General features: G+C 41.4%; 1 protein-coding gene across 1 annotated transcript in view; it reads left to right on the forward strand.

Moving 5' to 3' along the window:
* Positions 1-15,888, forward strand: part of LOC139414193 (methionine synthase-like) — a 35,220-nt gene extending 19,332 nt beyond the window's left edge. Inside the window, exons 12-17 of the mRNA XM_071162084.1 lie at positions 8,704-8,783; positions 9,081-9,193; positions 9,771-9,911; positions 11,478-11,663; positions 14,001-14,180; positions 14,938-15,888. Of these exons, the coding sequence (XP_071018185.1) occupies positions 8,704-8,783; positions 9,081-9,193; positions 9,771-9,911; positions 11,478-11,663; positions 14,001-14,180; positions 14,938-15,888 (1,651 nt within the window). The remainder of the gene's footprint in view (positions 1-8,703; positions 8,784-9,080; positions 9,194-9,770; positions 9,912-11,477; positions 11,664-14,000; positions 14,181-14,937) is intronic.
* The last annotated feature ends 442 nt before the right edge of the window (positions 15,889-16,330 follow it).

The following is a 16,330-nucleotide window of genomic DNA, read 5'->3' on the forward strand; positions in this document are numbered from 1 at the left end:
TCTATAGATATAGGACTGATATATTGTCTATAGATATAGGACTGATATGTTGTCTATAGATATAGGACTGATATACTGTCTATAGATATAGGACTGATATATTGTCTATAGATATAGGACTGATATATTGTCTATAGATATAGGACTGATATACTGTCTATAGATATAGGACTGATATACTGTCTATAGATATAGGACTGATATATTGTCTATAGATAGGACTGATATACTGTCTATACTACTGTCTATAGATATAGGACTGATATACTGTCTATAGATATAGGACTGATATACTGTCTATACTGCTGTCTATAGATATAGGACTGATATATTGTCTATAGATATAGGACTGATATATTGTCTATAGATATAGGACTGATATGTTGTCTATAGATATAGGACTGATATACTGTCTATAGATATAGGACTGATATATTGTCTATACTGCTGTCTATAGATATAGGACTGATATATTGTCTATAGATATAGGACTGATTTACTGTCTATACTACTGTCTATAGATATAGGACTGATATACTGTCTATACTGCTATCTATAGATATAGGACTGATATATTGTCTATACTGCTGTCTATAGATATAGGACTGATATATTGTCTATAGATATAGGACTGATATACTGTCTATACTGCTGTCTATAGATATAGGACTGATATACTGTCTATAGATATAGGACTGATATATTGTCTATAGATATAGGACTGATATATTGTCTATAGATATAGGACTGATATATTGTCTATAGATATAGGACTGATATACTGTCTATAGATATAGGACTGATATATTGTCTATAGATATAGAGCTGATATATTGTCTATAGATATAGGACTGATATATTGTCTATAGATATAGGACTGATATATTGTTTATACTACTGTCTATAGATATAGGACTGATATACTGTCTATACTGCTGTCTATAGATATAGGACTGATATATTGTCTATACTGCTGTCTATAGATATAGCACTGATATATTGTCTATAGATATAGGACTGATATATTGTCTATAGATATAGGACTGATATATTGTCTATACTACTGTCTATAGATATAGGACTGCTATACTGTCTATACTGCTGTCTATAGATATAGGACTGATATATTGTCTATACTGCTGTCTATAGATATAGGACTGATATATTGTCTATAGATATAGGACTGATATATTTTCTATAGATATAGGACTGATATACTGTCTATAGATATAGGACTGATATATTGTCTATACTGCTGTCTATAGATATAGGAATGATATATTGTCTATAGATATAGGACTGATATACTGTCTATACTGCTGTCTATAGATATAGGACTGATATACTGTCTATACTGCTGTCTATAGATATAGGACTGATATATTGTCTATAGATATAGGACTGATATATTGTCTATAGATATAGGACTGATATACTGTCTATAGATATAGGACTGATATATTGTCTATAGATATAGGACTGATATATTGTCTATAGATATAGGACTGATATACTGTCTATAGATATAGGACTGATATATTGTCTATAGGTATAGGACTGATATACTGTCTATAGATATAGGACTGATATATTGTCTATAGATATAGGACTGATATACTGTCTATAGATATAGGACTGATATATTGTCTATAGATATATAACTGATATACTGTCTATACTACTGTCTATAGATATAGGACTGATATATTGTCTATAGATATATAACTGATATACTGTCTATACTACTGTCTATAGATATAGGACTGATATACTGTCTATACTGCTATCTATAGATATAGGACTGATATATTGTCTATACTGCTGTCTATAGATATAGGACTGATATATTGTCTATAGATATAGGACTGATACACTGTCTATACTGCTGTCTATAGATATAGGACTGATATACTGTCTATAGATATAGGACTGATATATTGTCTATAGATATAGGACTGATATATTGTCTATAGATATAGGACTGATATATTGTCTATAGATATAGGACTGATATACTGTCTATAGATATAGAACTGATATATTGTCTATAGGTATAGGACTGATATGTTGTCTATAGATATAGGACTGATACACTGTCTATAGATATAGGACTGATATATTGTCTATAGATATAGGACTGATATATTGTCTATAGATATAGGACTGATATGTTGTCTATAGATATAGGACTGATATACTGTCTATAGATATAGGACTGATATATTGTCTATAGATATAGGACTGATATATTGTCTATAGATATAGGACTGATATACTGTCTATAGATATAGGACTGATATACTGTCTATAGATATAGGACTGATATATTGTCTATAGATAGGACTGATATACTGTCTATACTACTGTCTATAGATATAGGACTGATATACTGTCTATAGATATAGGACTGATATACTGTCTATACTGCTGTCTATAGATATAGGACTGATATATTGTCTATAGATATAGGACTGATATATTGTCTATAGATATAGGACTGATATGTTGTCTATAGATATAGGACTGATATACTGTCTATAGATATAGGACTGATATATTGTCTATACTGCTGTCTATAGATATAGGACTGATATATTGTCTATAGATATAGGACTGATTTACTGTCTATACTACTGTCTATAGATATAGGACTGATATATTGTCTATAGATATATAACTGATATACTGTCTATACTACTGTCTATAGATATAGGACTGATATACTGTCTATACTGCTATCTATAGATATAGGACTGATATATTGTCTATACTGCTGTCTATAGATATAGGACTGATATATTGTCTATAGATATAGGACTGATATACTGTCTATACTGCTGTCTATAGATATAGGACTGATATACTGTCTATAGATATAGGACTGATATATTGTCTATAGATATAGGACTGATATATTGTCTATAGATATAGGACTGATATATTGTCTATAGATATAGGACTGATATACTGTCTATAGATATAGAACTGATATATTGTCTATAGGTATAGGACTGATATGTTGTCTATAGATATAGGACTGATACACTGTCTATAGATATAGGACTGATATATTGTCTATAGATATAGGACTGATATGTTGTCTATAGATATAGGACTGATATACTGTCTATAGATATAGGACTGATATATTGTCTATAGATATAGGACTGATATATTGTCTATAGATATAGGACTGATATACTGTCTATAGATATAGGACTGATATACTGTCTATAGATATAGGACTGATATATTGTCTATAGATAGGACTGATATACTGTCTATACTACTGTCTATAGATATAGGACTGATATACTGTCTATAGATATAGGACTGATATACTGTCTATACTGCTGTCTATAGATATAGGACTGATATATTGTCTATAGATATAGGACTGATATATTGTCTATAGATATAGGACTGATATGTTGTCTATAGATATAGGACTGATATACTGTCTATAGATATAGGACTGATATATTGTCTATACTGCTGTCTATAGATATAGGACTGATATATTGTCTATAGATATAGGACTGATTTACTGTCTATACTGCTGTCTATAGATATAGGACTGATATACTGTCTATACTGCTGTCTATAGATATAGGACTGATATATTGTCTATAGATATAGGACTGATATATTGTCTATAGATATAGGACTGATATACTGTCTATAGATATAGGACTGATATATTGTCTATAGATATAGGACTGATATATTGTCTATAGATATAGGACTGATATACTGTCTATAGATATAGGACTGATATATTGTCTATAGGTATAGGACTGATATACTGTCTATAGATATAGGACTGATATATTGTCTATAGATATAGGACTGATATACTGTCTATAGATATAGGACTGATATATTGTATATAGATATATAACTGATATACTGTCTATACTACTGTCTATAGATATAGGACTGATATATTGTCTATAGATATATAACTGATATACTGTCTATACTACTGTCTATAGATATAGGACTGATATACTGTCTATACTGCTATCTATAGATATAGGACTGATATATTGTCTATACTGCTGTCTATAGATATAGGACTGATATATTGTCTATAGATATAGGACTGATATACTGTCTATACTGCTGTCTATAGATATAGGACTGATATATTGTCTATAGATATAGGACTGATACACTGTCTATACTGCTGTCTATAGATATAGGACTGATATACTGTCTATAGATATAGGACTGATATATTGTCTATAGATATAGGACTGATATATTGTCTATAGATATAGGACTGATATATTGTCTATAGATATAGGACTGATATACTGTCTATAGATATAGAACTGATATATTGTCTATAGGTATAGGACTGATATGTTGTCTATAGATATAGGACTGATACACTGTCTATAGATATAGGACTGATATATTGTCTATAGATATAGGACTGATATATTGTCTATAGATATAGGACTGATATGTTGTCTATAGATATAGGACTGATATACTGTCTATAGATATAGGACTGATATATTGTCTATAGATATAGGACTGATATATTGTCTATAGATATAGGACTGATATACTGTCTATAGATATAGGACTGATATACTGTCTATAGATATAGGACTGATATATTGTCTATAGATAGGACTGATATACTGTCTATACTACTGTCTATAGATATAGGACTGATATACTGTCTATAGATATAGGACTGATATACTGTCTATACTGCTGTCTATAGATATAGGACTGATATATTGTCTATAGATATAGGACTGATATATTGTCTATAGATATAGGACTGATATGTTGTCTATAGATATAGGACTGATATACTGTCTATAGATATAGGACTGATATATTGTCTATACTGCTGTCTATAGATATAGGACTGATATATTGTCTATAGATATAGGACTGATTTACTGTCTATACTGCTGTCTATAGATATAGGACTGATATACTGTCTATACTGCTGTCTATAGATATAGGACTGATATATTGTCTATAGATATAGGACTGATATATTGTCTATAGATATAGGACTGATATACTGTCTATAGATATAGGACTGATATATTGTCTATAGATATAGGACTGATATATTGTCTATAGATATAGGACTGATATACTGTCTATAGATATAGGACTGATATATTGTCTATAGGTATAGGACTGATATACTGTCTATAGATATAGGACTGATATATTGTCTATAGATATAGGACTGATATACTGTCTATAGATATAGGACTGATATATTGTCTATAGATATATAACTGATATACTGTCTATACTACTGTCTATAGATATAGGACTGATATATTGTCTATAGATATATAACTGATATACTGTCTATACTACTGTCTATAGATATAGGACTGATATACTGTCTATACTGCTATCTATAGATATAGGACTGATATATTGTCTATACTGCTGTCTATAGATATAGGACTGATATATTGTCTATAGATATAGGACTGATATACTGTCTATACTGCTGTCTATAGATATAGGACTGATATACTGTCTATAGATATAGGACTGATATATTGTCTATAGATATAGGACTGATATATTGTCTATAGATATAGGACTGATATATTGTCTATAGATATAGGACTGATATACTGTCTATAGATATAGAACTGATATATTGTCTATAGGTATAGGACTGATATGTTGTCTATAGATATAGGACTGATACACTGTCTATAGATATAGGACTGATATATTGTCTATAGATATAGGACTGATATATTGTCTATAGATATAGGACTGATATGTTGTCTATAGATATAGGACTGATATACTGTCTATAGATATAGGACTGATATATTGTCTATAGATATAGGACTGATATATTGTCTATAGATATAGGACTGATATACTGTCTATAGATATAGGACTGATATACTGTCTATAGATATAGGACTGATATATTGTCTATAGATAGGACTGATATACTGTCTATACTACTGTCTATAGATATAGGACTGATATACTGTCTATAGATATAGGACTGATATACTGTCTATACTGCTGTCTATAGATATAGGACTGATATATTGTCTATAGATATAGGACTGATATATTGTCTATAGATATAGGACTGATATGTTGTCTATAGATATAGGACTGATATGTTGTCTATAGATATAGGACTGATATATTGTCTATAGATATATAACTGATATACTGTCTATAGATATAGGACTGATATATTGTCTATAGATATAGACCTGATATATTGTCTATAGATATAGGACTGATATACTGTCTATACTACTGTCTATAGATATAGGACTGATATATTGTCTATACTGCTGTCTATAGATATAGGACTGATATATTGTCTATAGATATAGGACTGATATACTGTCTATACTGTTGTCTATAGATATAGGACTGATATATTGTCTATAGATATAGGACTGATATACTGCCTATAGATATAGGACTGATATATTGTCTATACTGCTGTCTATAGATATAGGACTGATATATTGTCTATAGATATAGGACTGATATATTGTCTATAGATATAGACCTGATATACTGTCTATACTGCTGTCTATAGATATAGGACTGATATACTGTCTATACTGCTGTCTATAGATATAGGACTGATATATTGTCTATAGATATAGGACTGATATATTGTCTATAGATATAGGACTGATATATTGTCTATACTGCTGTCTATAGATATAGGACTGATATATTGTCTATAGATATAGGACTGATATATTGTCTATAGATATAGGACTGATATATTGTCTATAGATATAGGACTGATATACTGTCTATACTACTGTCTATAGATATAGGACTGATATATTGTCTATAGATATAGGACTGATATATTGTCTATAGATATAGGACTGATATATTGTCTATAGATATAGGACTGATATACTGTCTATAGATATAGGACTGATATATTGTCTATAGATATAGGACTGATATACTGTCTATAGATATAGGACTGATATATTGTCTATAGATATAGGACTGATATATTGTCTATAGATATAGGACTGATATATTGTCTATAGATATAGGACTGATATACTGTCTATAGATATAGGACTGATATATTGTCTATAGATATAGGACTGATATATTGTCTATAGATATAGGACTGATATACTGTCTATAGATATAGGACTGATATATTGTCTATAGATATAGGACTGATATACTGTCTATAGATATAGGACTGATATATTGTCTATAGATATAGGACTGATATACTGTCTATACTACTGTCTATAGATATAGGACTGATATATTGTCTATAGATATAGGACTGATATATTGTCTATAGATATAGGACTGATATATTGTCTATAGATATAGGACTGATATACTGTCTATAGATATAGGACTGATATATTGTCTATAGATATAGGACTGATATACTGTCTATAGATATAGGACTGATATATTGTCTATAGATATAGGACTGATATATTGTCTATAGATATAGGACTGATATATTGTCTATAGATATAGGACTGATATGTTGTCTATAGATATAGGACTGATATACTGTCTATAGATATAGGACTGATATACTGTCTATAGATATAGGACTGATATACTGTCTATAGATATAGGACTGATATACTGTCTATAGATATAGGACTGATATACTGTCTATAGATATAGGACTGATATATTGTCTATAGATATAGGACTGATATACTGTCTATACTACTGTCTATAGATATAGGACTGATATATTGTCTATAGATATAGGACTGATATACTGTCTATAGATATAGGACTGATATATTGTCTATAGATATAGGACTGATATACTGTCTATACTACTGTCTATAGATATAGGACTGATATATTGTCTATAGATATAGGACTGATATACTGTCTATAGATATAGGACTGATATACTGTCTATAGATATAGGACTGATATATTGTCTATAGATATAGGACTGATATACTGTCTATACTACTGTCTATAGATATAGGACTGATATATTGTCTATAGATATAGGACTGATATACTGTCTATAGATATAGGACTGATATACTGTCTATAGATATAGGACTGATATATTGTCTATAGATATAGGACTGATATATTGTCTATAGATATAGGACTGATATATTGTCTATAGATATAGGACTGATATATTGTCTATAGATATAGGACTGATATATTGTCTATAGATATAGGACTGATATATTGTCTATAGATATAGGACTGATATATTGTCTATAGGTATAGACCTGATATACTGTCTATAGATATAGGACTGATATATTGTCTATAGATATAGGACTGATATATTGTCTATAGATATAGGACTGATATATTGTCTATACTACTGTCTATAGATATAGGACTGATATATTGTCTATAGATTTAGGACTGATATATTGTCTATAGATATAGGACTGATATATTGTCTATAGATATAGGACTGATATATTGTCTATAGATATAGGACTGATATGTTGTCTATAGATATAGGACTGATATACTGTCTATAGATATAGGACTGATATATTGTCTATAGATATAGGACTGATATATTGTCTATAGATATAGGACTGATATATTGTCTATAGATATAGGACTGATATATTGTCTATAGATATAGGACTGATATACTGTCTATAGATATAGGACTGATATATGTGAAACTAATATACATCTCTGTGTGTTCAGGGCCATTGCTGAGAAAGTGAAGCACTGCCATCCCAGAGTGCCCCCTACTGACGTCTTTCAGGACTACATGCTACTCGCAGGTAGAACGACGAGAGTCTAGATGAGCTCTGTGTCCGTCCAGGCCGTTCCAGGGCTGGTATTTTATATAAAGCCTGGCAGAGTAGACGTGCTGATCTAGGATCAGTTCTGCCTTTTCTTTTTAAAGATAATCATGAATATAATGGCGTAGACCGGGAGGACCTGAATCTACAGTAGATCTGCTCTGAGATTTACCTTCTCAGTCACGGTAGCTGATGATGATGATGATGATGAATAGTAGCAGCAAACCACAGACAAGCTTTTCGCCACAGCTTGAGCATGTATGTTTTGTGTCACAGGTCTGGAGCCATTCAGGATCGGTCCGTACACTAATTTTGTCAACATCGGCGAGCGTTGCAACGTGGCTGGATCAAGGAAGTTCGCCAAGCTGATCATGTCGGGAAACTACGAGGTAGTTGTGAACCGGTCCCCGGTCCCTGTCTGTGTCCCTGTCTGTGCCCCTGTCCCTGTCTGTGCCCCTGTCTGTGCCCCTGTCTGTGTCCCTGTCCCTGTCTGTGTCCCTGTCCCTGTCTGTGCCCCTGTCCCTGTCCCTGTCCCTGTCTGTGTCCCTGTCTGTGTCACTGTCTGTGCCCCTGTCCCTGTCTGTGTCCCTGTCTGTGTCCCTGTCCCTGTCTGTGCCCCTGTCCCTGTCTGTGTCCCTGTCTGTGTCCCTGTCTGTGTCCCTGTCTGTGTCCCTGTCTGTGTCCCTGTCTGTGAACCGGCCCCTGTCTGTGTCCCTGTCTGTGTCCCTGTCTGTGCCCCTGTCTGTGCCCCTGTCTGTGCCCCTGCCTGTGTCCCTGTCTGTGTCCCTGTGCCCCTGTCTGTGTCCCTGTCTGTGCCCCTGTCTGTGCCCCTGTCTGTGCCCCTGTCTGTGCCCCTGCTTGTGTCCCTGTCTGTGCCCCTGTCTGTGTCCCTGTGCCCCTGTCTGTGTCCCTGTCTGTGTCCCTGTCTGTGTCCCTGTCTGTGAACCGGTCCCTGCCTGTCTCCAGGAGGCGTTGAGCATAGCCAAGACCCAGGTGGAGATGGGAGCCCAGGTGTTGGACATCAACATGGACGAGGGGATGTTGGAGGGTCCTGCCGCCATGGCCCGGTTCTGCTGTCTCATATCCTCCGAGCCTGACATCGCCAGGGTAGGAATCAACTGGACATTTAAAAAAGATAAGATACCTGCGTACTGTTGAATGCTTCCCGACGGTTAATCGTGTTTCTAAACCACTTCCTGTGATACTGTATCAGAGAGGTGATGTTACTATGTACTGAGCTACAGGAAGCTGAACCACGTTGTTGAAGGGCCTGGAGATGCAGGAAAACACTGTAAGAACAGAGTTCATCTATAGAATAAGTCCTTTAGGCCCTAACTAAAGCTCAAGTTCACTTACCCAGCTCTCCTCGTTGTCCTCTTTATCCTCATCTCTCTCATCTCCTCGTCCTCTTTAGCCTCCTCTCACTCCTCTCCTCGTTATCCTCTTTATCCTCATCTCTCTCCTCTCCTCGTTATCCTCTTTATCCTCATCTCTCTCCTCTCCTCGTTGTCCTCTTAATCCTCATCTCTCTCCTCTCCTCATTGTCCTCTTAATCCTCCTCTCTCTCATCTCCTCGTCCTCTTTAGCCTCCTCTCTCTCCTCTCCTCGTCGTCTTAATCCTCCTCTCTCTCCTCTCCTCGTTGTCCTCTTTATCCTAATCTCTCTCCTCTCCTCGTTATCCTCTTTATCCTCATCTCTCTCCTCTCCTCGTTATCCTCTTTATCCTCATCTCTCTCCTCTCCTCGTTGTCCTCTTAATCCTCATCTCTCTCCTCTCCTAGTTGTCCTCTTAATCCTCCTCTCTCTCATCTCCTCGTCCTCTTTAGCCTCCTCTCTCTCCTCTCCTCGTCCTCTTAATCCTCCTCTCTCTCCTCTCCTCGTTGTCCTCTTTATCCTCATCTCTCTCCTCTCCTAGTTGTCCTCTTAATCCTCCTCTCTCTCTCCTCTCCTAGGTACCTCTGTGTATAGACTCGTCTAACTTCCAGGTGTCCTCTCTCTCTCTCTCCTCTCCTAGGTACCTCTGTGTATAGACTCGTCTAACTTCCAGGTGTCCTCTCTCTCCTCTTTCTCTCCTCTCCTAGGTACCTCTGTGTATAGACTCGTCTAACTTCCAGGTGTCCTCTCTCTCCTCTCCTAGGTACCTCTGTGTATAGACTCGTCTAACTTCCAGGTGTCCTCTCTCTCCTCTCTCTCTCCTCTCCTAGGTACCTCTGTGTATAGACTCGTCTAACCTCCAGGTGTCCTCTCTCTCTCTCTCCTCTCCTAGGTACCTCTGTGTATAGACTCGTCTAACTTCCAGGTGTCCTCTCTCTCCTCTCTCTCTCCTCTCCTAGGTACCTCTGTGTATAGATTTGTCTAACTTCCAGGTGTCCTCTCTCTCCTCTCTCTCTCCTCTCCTAGGTACCTCTGTGTATAGACTCGTCTAGCCTCCAGGTGTCCCGTCTCTCTCTCCTCTCCTCTCCTAGGTACCTCTGTGTATAGACTCGTCTAACTTCCAGGTCTCCTCTCTCCTCTCCTAGGTACCTCTGTGTATAGACTCGTCTAACTTCCAGGTCTCCTCTCTCCTCTCCTAGGTACCTCTGTGTATAGACTCGTCTAACTTCCAGGTGTCCTCTCTCTCTCTCTCTCTCTCTCTCTCTCTCTCTCCCCTCTCCCCTCTCCTCTCCTCTCCTAGGTACCTCTGTGTATAGACTCGTCGAACTTCGAGGTGATCAAGGCGGGGCTGAAGTGTTGTCAGGGGAAGTGTATCGTGAACAGCATCAGTCTGAAGGAAGGAGAAGAGGAGTTTCTCCAGAGGGCTACGACTGTCAGACGCTACGGGGCTGCCGTGGTGGTTATGGCCTTCGACGAGGAGGGTCAGGTGAGACTGTCAGACGGGGCTGCCGTGGTGGTTATGGCCTTCGACGAGGAGGGTCAGGTGAGACTGTCAGACGCCACGGGGCTGCCGTGGTGGTTATGGCCTTCGACGAGGAGGGTCAGGTGAGACTGTCAGACGCCACGGGGCTGCCGTGGTGGTTATGGCCTTCGACGAGGAGGGTCAGGTGAGACTGTCAGACGGGGCTGCCGTGGTGGTTATGGCCTTCGACGAGGAGGGTCAGGTGAGACTGTCAGACGCCACGGGGCTGCCGTGGTGGTTATGGCCTTCGACGAGGAGGGTCAGGTGAGACTGTCAGACGGGGCTGCCGTGGTGGTTATGGCCTTCGACGAGGAGGGTCAGGTGAGACTGTCAGACGGGGCTGCCGTGGTGGTTATGGCCTTCGACGAGGAGGGTCAGGTGAGACTGTCAGACGCCACGGGGCTGCCGTGGTGGTTATGGCCTTCGACGAGGAGGGTCAGGTGAGACTGTCAGACGGGGCTGCCGTGGTGGTTATGGCCTTCGACGAGGAGGGTCAGGTGAGACTGTCAGACGGGGCTGCCGTGGTGGTTATGGCCTTCGACGAGGAGGGTCAGGTGAGACTGTCAGACGCCACGGGGCTGCCGTGGTGGTTATGGCCTTCGACGAGGAGGGTCAGGTGAGACTGTCAGACGCTACGGGGCTGCCGTGGTGGTTATGGCCTTCGACGAGGAGGGTCAGGTGAGACTGTCAGACGCCACGGGGCTGCCGTGGTGGTTATGGCCTTCGACGAGGAGGGTCAGGTGAGACTGTCAGACGCTACGGGGCTGCCGTGGTGGTTATGGCCTTCGACGAGGAGGGTCAGGTGAGACTGTCAGACGGGGCTGCCATGGTGGTTATGGCCTTCGACGAGGAGGGTCAGGTGAGACTGTCAGACGCTACGGGGCTGCCGTGGTGGTTATGGCCTTCGACGAGGAGGGTCAGGTGAGACTGTCAGACGGGGCTGCCGTGGTGGTTATGGCCTTCGACGAGGAGGGTCAGGTGAGACTGTCAGACGCCACGGGGCTGCCGTGGTGGTTATGGCCTTCGACGAGGAGGGTCAGGTGAGACTGTCAGACGGGGCTGCCGTGGTGGTTATGGCCTTCGACGAGGAGGGTCAGGTGAGACTGTCAGACGCTACGGGGCTGCCGTGGTGGTTATGGCCTTCGACGAGGAGGGTCAGGTGAGACTGTCAGACGGGGCTGCCGTGGTGGTTATGGCCTTCGACGAGGAGGGTCAGGTGAGACTGTCAGACGCTACGGGGCTGCCGTGGTGGTTATGGCCTTCGACGAGGAGGGTCAGGTGAGACTGTCAGACACCACGGGGCTGCTGTGGTGGTTATGGCCTTCGACGAGGAGGGTCAGGTGAGACTGTCAGACACCACGGGGCTGCTGTGGTGGTTATGGCCTTCGACGAGGAGGGTCAGGTGAGACTGTCAGACACCACGGGGCTGCTGTGGTGGTTATGGCCTTCGACGAGGAGGGTCAGGTGAGACTGTCAGACGCCACGGGGCTGCCGTGGTGGTTATGGCCTTCGACGAGGAGGGTCAGGTGAGACTGTCAGACGGGGCTGCCGTGGTGGTTATGGCCTTCGACGAGGAGGGTCAGGTGAGACTGTCAGACGCTACGGGGCTGCCGTGGTGGTTATGGCCTTCGACGAGGAGGGTCAGGTGAGACTGTCAGACGGGGCTGCCGTGGTGGTTATGGCCTTCGACGAGGAGGGTCAGGTGAGACTGTCAGACGCCACGGGGCTGCCGTGGTGGTTATGGCCTTCGACGAGGAGGGTCAGGTGAGACTGTCAGACGCCACGGGGCTGCCGTGGTGGTTATGGCCTTCGACGAGGAGGGTCAGGTGAGACTGTCAGACGCCACGGGGCTGCCGTGGTGGTTATGGCCTTCTGGAAAGGAGAGGAAAGGAGAGGAATATACAGCGGCAAGGAAAAGTATGTGAACCCTTCGGAATTACCTGAATTACCTGGATTACCTGGAATACCTGGATTTATGTGTTAATTGGTCATCAAATTTGATCTGATCTTCATCTAAGTCACAACAATAGACAAACACAGTGTGCTTAAATTAATAACACACTAATTCTTGTATTTTTCTCGTCTATATTGAATACATAATTTAAACATTCACAGTGTAGGTTGGAAAAAGTATGTGAAACCCCTTAGGCTAATGACTTCTCCAAAAGCTAATTGGAGTCAGGAGTCAGTTAACCTGGAGTCCAATCAATGAGACGAGATTGGAGATGTTGGTTAGAGCTGCCCTGCCCTATAAAAAACACTCAAGGCCTTGAAACAGCTGTCTTCTCCGGTTTCCTACAGGCTACCGAGACAGAGCGCAAGGTCGACATCTGCAGCAGAGCCTATCGCCTCCTGGTAACTCAAGTGGGCTTTGACCCCAACGACATCATCTTTGACCCCAACATCCTGACCATCGGCACGGGCATGGAGGAACACAGCGAGTACGCCATCAACTTCATCAGAGCCACCAGGCTCATTAAGGTCAGTTGAGACCCGTGTCGTGTTTCTGCTAAACTCGGTCACTAACGCTGCTTCCTGTTGTCACTAACACTGCTTCCTGTTGTCACTAACACTGCTTCCTGTTGTCACTAACGCTGCTTCCTGTTGTCACGCTCCGGGGATTTCTCTGGGACCGTGTCGTGTTTCTGCTAAACGCGGTCACTAACACTACTTCCTGTTGTCACGCTCCGGGGATTTCTCTGGGACTGTGTCGTCTTTCTCCTAAACACGGTCACTAACACTGCTTCCTGTTGTCAGGCTCCGGGGATTTCTCTGGGACTGTGTCGTCTTTCTGCTAAACTCGGCCACTAACACGGCTTCCTGTTGTCAGGCTCCGGGGATTTCTCTGGGACTGTGTCGTCTTTCTGCTAAACTCGGCCACTAACACGGCTTCCTGTTGTCAGGCTCCGGGGATTTCTCTGGGACTGTGTCGTCTTTCTGCTAAACTCGGCCACTAACACGGCTTCCTGTTGTCAGGCTCCGGGAATTTCTCTGGGACTGTGTCGTCTTTCTGTATCCACACCAGTGGTGATGTTACAGCACCCAGCTGTCCAGGGTCTGCCTGGGAAAGGAGATTACATCTCACCTCAGGGGGATTTCAAACAACACGCATGGCAGTGTGGGCTTCCAGGCTGTACTGTTAATTACCCATACTGTGTTTTCTGTAGGAGTCGTTACCTGGGGTCAGGATCAACCTGACCTTTTAACAGTATATAATATTGATATATATTCTCTACAGGAGTTGTTGCCTGGGGCCAGGATCAGTGGAGGCCTGTCCAACCTGTCCTTCTCCTTCAGAGGCATGGAGGTCATCAGAGAGGCCATGCATGGAGCCTTCCTCTACCACGCCATCAAGGTAGGTGGAGCCTTCCTCTACCTCGCCATCAAGGTAGGTGGAGCCTTCCTCTACCTCGCCATCAAGGTAGGTGGAGCCTTCCTCTACCTCGCCATCAAGGTAGGTGGAGCCTTCCTCTACCACGCCATCAAGGTAGGTGGAGCCTTCCTCTACCTCGCCATCAAGGTAGGTGGAGCCTTCCTCTACCTCGCCATCAAGGTAGGTGGAGCCTTCCTCTACCTCGCCATCAAGGTAGGTGGAGCCTTCCTCTACCACGCCATCAAGGTAGGTGGAGCCTTCCTCTACCTCGCCATCAAGGTAGGTGGAGCCTTCCTCTACTACGCCATCAAGGTAGGTGGAGCCTTCCTCTACCTCACCATCAAGGTAGGTGGAGCCTTCCTCTACCACGCCATCAAGGTAGGTGGAGCCTTCCTCTACCTCGCCATCAAGGTAGGTGGAGCCTTCCTCTACCACGCCATCAAGGTAGGTGGAGCCTTCCTCTACCTCGCCATCAAGGTAGGTGGAGCCTTCCTCTACCTCGCCATCAAGGTAGGTGGAGCCTTCCTCTACCTCGTCATCAAGGTAGGTGGAGCCTTCCTCTACCACGCCATCAAGGTAGGTGGAGCCTTCCTCTACCTCGCCATCAAGGTAGGTGGAGCCTTCCTCTACTACGCCATCAAGGTAGGTGGAGCCTTCCTCTACCTCACCATCAAGGTAGGTGGAGCCTTCCTCTACCACGCCATCAAGGTAGGTGGAGCCTTCCTCTACCTCGCCATCAAGGTAGGTGGAGCCTTCCTCTACCACGCCATCAAGGTAGGTGGAGCCTTCCTCTACCTCGCCATCAAGGTAGAATGAACCTTCCTAAACTGCGCCGTCAAGGTAGGTTGAACGCTAGCTAGCGGCCCTACTACGTTAGCCAGTGGCTATCGACATCTAGCCAGCTAGCGGCCCTACTACGTTAGCCAGTGGCTATCGACATCTAGCCAGCTAGCGGCCCTACTACGTTAGCCAGTGGCTATCGACATCTAGTCAGCTAGCGGCCCTACTACGTTAGCCAGTGGCTATCGACATCTAGCCAGCTAGAGGCCCTACTACGTTAGCCAGTGGCTATCGACATCTAGCTAGCTAGCGGCCCTACTACGTTAGCCAGTGGCTATCGACATCTAGCCAGCTAGCGGCCCTACTACGTTACCCAGTGGCTATCAACATCTAGCTAGCTAGCGGCCCTACTACGTTACCCAGTGGCTATCAACATCTAGCTAGCTAGCGGCCCTACTACGTTAGCCAGTGGCTATTG

Source organism: Oncorhynchus clarkii, chromosome 1 (assembly GCF_045791955.1).
Source record: "Oncorhynchus clarkii lewisi isolate Uvic-CL-2024 chromosome 1, UVic_Ocla_1.0, whole genome shotgun sequence".
NCBI lineage: Eukaryota > Metazoa > Chordata > Actinopteri > Salmoniformes > Salmonidae > Oncorhynchus > Oncorhynchus clarkii.